General features: G+C 41.2%; 1 protein-coding gene across 1 annotated transcript in view; it reads left to right on the top strand.

The window, feature by feature from the left end:
• The first annotated feature begins 260 nt into the window (after positions 1–260).
• The window catches only part of LOC144752168 (uncharacterized), a 273,397-nt gene continuing 267,657 nt past the window's right edge, over positions 261–6,000 (top strand). The window contains exon 1 of the mRNA XM_078640097.1: positions 261–384. Within this exon, the coding sequence (XP_078496223.1) occupies positions 363–384 (22 nt within the window). The 5' untranslated portion in view covers positions 261–362. The remainder of the gene's footprint in view (positions 385–6,000) is intronic.

The following is a 6,000-nucleotide window of genomic DNA, read 5'->3' as shown; positions in this document are numbered from 1 at the left end:
GTTGTAGTGTAAAGATGTGTGCCCAGATGGGTAAAAACCTAACCTCACCTTTGCCATTGTTACCTTGGGGAAAAACTCGTATCCTCTGTCTCCAGGATGAAATCGGACGCAACCAATGTGACATCAAACGTGAACCGTTTCTCCCAAAACAAACTTATATAGGCATCTATCCACCACTGGTGATTACATTTGTATGTCTGGATACATGTTATTTTTTCTCTCCTAGTTTAAATGACACATTGCGAGTTACGTTCTTCCCAGTAGAAGGCCCCACAGTTTCCTGCTCTTGGGCGGCTCCTGCGCATGCTCAGTTCGGTCCGCCTAGTCCCTGCCTCTAGCTGAGTTTTTCCCGGGAGGGTTCCATGCTGCAGACATACAGGGAAGGTAAGGCGGCTCCTTTCTTAAACTGCGTTTCCTGCGCCAGTCACTACTTCAGTTTTACACACTACAGAACAGCACAGCCTAAAAAATGTACTTTCTCACTGCATTATGCACGTGGAATCAGAAAGAGTGTAAAGTCATTTTCCAAATACTCTGGACTAATGATAATGGAAACAAACACTTGTTATTTTCAACCCCAAGAAGTTATATGAAACAACATGTGTGAATGAGGCCCTGGTGTAAACTTTTCTCTTCGGATGAGCGTGATCTTTGTTTTGTATATTTTTAAGGAACGCCTTTTTTTCTTCTTCAATTGACTATTGTGGGGTTGGGTCGTGCAGACGTTTGCGAATCAATGCTTACAAACCTTGACTCTATGGTTATACCCAGACTTCTGAAAGCTTGCTCCTTCCCTGCAGACTGTCTGCTGGTGAAGGTTAGTGGAAATAGGGCACCCTGGAAATCTACAACTTGCACCAGATCTCTGTGAGAAATTATAGGAATTTTTGAGAATCTCGAAAAATCTAAACTCTATTCTAATAGAAATTAAACCTACACCGAATTAAACCAACACAGAATAGTTTCCCAACATCATAAAGTTTTAAAAATGTGAGTCAGCCCCTTAATGGATATCATGAGATTAAGCATATTTGCCCAGATAGTTTAATAAATGCAATGTTTAATAAGCTTTGAATAGGTTGTTAACGTACATGCATCCACAGCCTTATATTAAGGGATCCTCACATATATGAGCGATGCTCTCAATGGCTGTATTCTGTAGACATTTTGTGACAAGCATGTTGTAACTCCAGGTATCCAGCATGGCATTGATAGTTTGTAAAGTTTCTTATGAAGTTTGATTGTTGCCTTCCACAATGCCAGCCTGCTGTATTATGTTTGCATTTAAATACAGCGTTGTACCCCAATGTGAGGGTGCTGAAGCGCAGTATTGGACGGATGTAGCCTTCAGTGCAGAGGAATGCTTGGTCGAAAGGATGCAGTAAACCTATGTGCTTTGGTGTCGTGTGTCATTGCCCTGGGTTGCTCTCTTATTGTGTTATTGGTCGCAGTTCTTAGTGGTGTAGTTAATTAAGGAAGAAGTGAGAGATTATGAACACGCTGAGTATCATTTACTCTACTTTGCAGGTTCCACTTTAAAATTTGTGGTGATTATAGATTAATTTCAGGCCACATCCAGTGCCTTGCACAAGAACTAGTCCCTCCACATTGTGAATTTTGTGGCTGTGGGAAGTAGAAAGATGAACCAATCAAAGGTTCGAAAGGGGATAGTGTTGCTACATTGGCAAACAGGACATATTGAGTCTCTCTCTTTAATTTACAGATGACTGCATTCTGGGAGTTGTTGTTGAATCAGTGATACTTGCAAGGGAATCTTAGGACTTGAAATGTGGACTGTCACGACATGATCTGGCATCCCAATATACTCATCAGAGGAGACCTCATCATTATCAGAAGTTGAAATTCCAGGCTCAGCTCAATTTCCTGCTTTGGAAAGAGTAATCAGCCTCCTGCAAGAGTTGCAAGAACCTCTGCCAGCCACTTGTGTGGGTATCCTTCCCAAAGCCTTTAGACGATTGCAGACACAAGGAAGAGCTAAAAAACCTGAAAGTTAGGAATAACATAATTTGGGTACTGTGGCTGGAGTTCATAGCTTCTAGAGTCTCACCCACCTCCATCTTGCCAATGACCTCCTAATACACAAAAATACTTGGCTACTGGTTCAGAGCAGGATTCTCTTTAAAAATGTTGGTGAGATATGCAAGGTCTGTTTTACTTTAGACCAGACTGTTTTCAGAACTGTAGGGGTTGTTTTGGCTGACCCAGTGGTTGAAATGCACCAATATTTGCTTGTGGTTAGAGCTCTGGACAGTGATTGTTGGTGCGAGGCTCTGTTGGGCTTAACACTCCTACCCCTGAATGATATATGACCCAGCTGTCAGATAAAAGCGACACCTCAACCATGAAATACTGTCAATTGGATATTCCAGTGATGTGTAATGCCAAAATAACCTTGATTTTAATGAATTGAGGATGTATCAACTCACTGTACATCTAACTGAGTTCATACATCTGAGTTTGCACATGCCGACAAGTGTTTCGCTTAGGCCAATCGTGCCTATCCATATTCTCAAGGCAGTCAGTTATTACCTGAATTAGGATTCCTGAGCTTATCCGTCTGGATAAGTAGGAAGGTGTGCATGTCTGAAGTAATATCACAGCCCAGGGAAGTCATTTTATGCATCTGACTGCGGTTGACTTTGCTTTATCGTGTATCTCCTTGTGAGGAGATGGAACAGTACTACTGCAATAAAATCTTACCCTCTCAAAACTGCTATCTCTGAATCCTACCATGCAAAATAGGGGCTATGGTTGATTATTAGTGTGAGAGAGAACTCCTGGAATGTCTTGCCTCTATGACAACGGCCCCTCGCGGCGGGATGCCTGACTTTCACCTTGTGGATACCCTGCTATCTCACAGGGGAATACCAGGAAGGGTTCCCTAAGCAAGCGCCGGGAAACCCACTGCGGGTAGCTGTGCGCTATATAAGCTCAACTACATTTACATTTACATGAGAAAAGAAGAAAGTCATCAGAATTGCATGAGGTTCTTACACCATGCATGTGTACTGACTAAGTAGGAAGTAATTCTGGAAACCTGGCAGAGGCAGCAGGAAGTAGTTCAGCCCTCTCAGTGTAGCAATAAAGTTTGCCATTGAAGTGTGTGTTAGGAATTCGGTTTGTGGATGAGGTAAATATCACAAGGATGTTCTTGCAGTTCACATGAGTCATTTGACAAAAGTCAAGATTTACAGTGAGGCATCATTTATGGGTGCTTAAGGCTGTTAATTGCTACCCTTCATGATGCTTTGTTTGGCTGATTACTGACCTTTTAAAAGTGGTCCTTTAACTAGTAGTAGTTTTCGTGTCTGATTGTTTGTGGGTGGGTGTCATCGGTTGCCTTACATAAGTTTACCAGATGACTCCGTAATCAGGGACACCATGTTCCAGTCTTGTAATTTACATTAACAAAACATTACTTTAAGATGTTTTAGTTAAATTTATTCAGTTGAAGTGAACTAAGACTGCATCTTCCATAATGCATTAGGTTAATAAAGGAGAGACCAGGCCTGGAAAATCGTGACCCTGTTAACATGGTTAGCTAGAATCTTTACCAAGCTGCAGCCTTACCTTTCCATTAAGAAAACAAACACCTGTGAATTCGTTTTTGAGGAAAATGAGAGAAGGTTGTTGAATGAAAGTTGAGAACACATTAATTGAGGAAGTCAAGAGATTGGCTGTTGAAGTTGCTTCTCTGCAACCTTCGGAGGCTGTTGCTAAGTGCACTGTAATTATTATTTATATATTTATTCAGTGTTTTTTATAGCACCAACATGACCCATGGGTATCAGAGCGCTTAACATTTACATAGTAGCAAACAAAAATTATGTCAAAAGAGAGATAACAACAAATTAATCATGAGGACACAGTGTAGATAGTAATACCCAGGTCAATGCAATGTATTTGGACTTGACAATAATACATTGAGGATTTTATAGGCAGATAGTTAAACAAGTGTTCAAATTGTGATAAATCTCAGCTAGAAGGACTTTCTGTAATGCACCAAATCAAGAACAAAGTTGTTATGATAGAGCTAGAGGGAGAGAGCAGAGTCCATAACTAGTGGAATGGGAGGCAGTCTGGGTAAGAGATGACGAGGATTGAGTTCAGTTGTCAGCTATGGTATGGATTTGCCCATAAGGAAGATCTTAGCTTCCTTTTTGAAGGCAGAAGTAGAGTTCATTCTTCTGATGTGAGGAGGAAGCAAATTCCACATTCTAGGGACAGCTCCGGAGAAGGCTCTGTCATAGGTTTGCTTTTTATGGAATAAGGGTGGTTTCAGAACTAGATCTCTGACGCTCTGAGATGGTCTGCCTCCCCCGAAATCTTGATTATTTTAGCAAGATACATCGGTGTTTTGTGGTGGAGAGCTTTGTGAGTAATACATGCCAGTTTAAGTTGAATTCTGGCTTGGAATGGTAGCCAGTTGAGAGCCTTCAGATGAGGAGAGGTGTGGTCAAATGTTTTAGATCCTGTTAAGAGTCTTGATGCAGCGTTAAGACACGTTTTTAGAGGAGCAGTGGAGATCTTGGGTAATGTTATTTGTATAAGAGGGGGGACACACAAGGAGCTAGTTTTAGAGGTCCAGTGACCCGTGCTAGACTTATATCATAAGGGCGTCACTGTTCTTAAAGAGGGAAGGTTTGGAAGTATGCAGTAGGAAATACTCGAGTTTTGTGCTACTCTATCTGTGGGGGACAATGTGCCCTCATCTTGATGTGCTTATGAGATCTTGGGTAAGCCTGTGAAGCAGGTTCCAGTTTTACCGTATAAATGCCTTCACCTATTCCTACCCACACCTGAAACATGAGACCCCTTGAGACATGTGTGGTTCTCCTCAGTCATCTACCTAGGATCCTTGGCTGAGGCTATAATGCTTAGTGTATTTTGAAAATGTTTTCTTCTCTCTCTCCTCTGCATTACCATTCATTTGGAAATATATTTGCATTGCATGAGTTTGTTCTTCATTCCAGAAATGTGTCTTTAAATGCCCAGGCTCATTATTGAATTTTAAAGTGTGTCTTTACACTTCTTGTTGAAGTGGTTTCACTGTAAACAAATCTGATTCAATTTCTGTCACTCACCCGTGTTTTTTCTCATATTATGTAGAGGCACCCCTCAAATTAAGCCGCTCTGGTCCAGTGTCCCGAGACCATAACATTTCACCCTCCAACACCTGAAAGTAATGTGTAACCATATTCGTTCCTAGAAATGACTAAGTCCTCTACTGCCAGTTTGAGGTCTATAGATGAAATGAATGGTTTCAGTTTCCTAAGATAGCTCAGGCGAAAACGGGCGCTTTTGGCCATCGAGTTGATGTGAGTTTGCATGTTTAAGTTCTTCTCAAGAGTAATACCAATAGATTTAGAGGAGTCAAACAGGAGGGGAGTACAGTTTAGATCAGTGATCAACTTGGTCCATTCCTTAACATCAGCAGAGCTTTTGGGAGGAGAAATGAAAAGGAATTCTGTTTTTTTGCGAATTGGGTTTTAGATGATTGCAAGCCAGCCAATGTAAGGTCAGCTTTAAGGCATCATCCATTGACTTGATCTCCTGCAGAGATGAAAACTTCATAAAAATCTGAGTATCATCCGCATACATTTGGTAGGAAGTGTTACTATGCTGGAGAGTTTCAGTGAGTTGTTCGACATAAAGGTTAAACAGTGAGGGGGATAAAGAAGGTCCTTGCGGAACAGCAATCGATATAAAGGAAGGTAATGGTAGATCATGGTTAACCAAAAATCTTTGCGTTCTGTTCCGCAAAAATCTTTGCGTTCTGTTCTGCAAGAAGGATTTATACCAGTCTAGAACTGTACCCTATAACTCCATCCTGTTTTCGAGTCTGGCTACCAATGTTTCATGGTTTACAGTGTCAAATGTGGATGACAAGTCAAGAAGAACTAAAAGGACAGGTTTTGTTTTGATCAAGTGCCAATAGAGCATCCTCCACTATATAAGGAATTGCAGATTCAGTATTGT

Source organism: Lissotriton helveticus, chromosome 4_2 (genome assembly GCF_964261635.1).
Source record: "Lissotriton helveticus chromosome 4_2, aLisHel1.1, whole genome shotgun sequence".
Lineage (NCBI taxonomy): Eukaryota > Metazoa > Chordata > Amphibia > Caudata > Salamandridae > Lissotriton > Lissotriton helveticus.
Note: the sequence above shows the minus strand (reverse complement) of the source record. Positions and strands in the feature narration are given on the sequence as shown.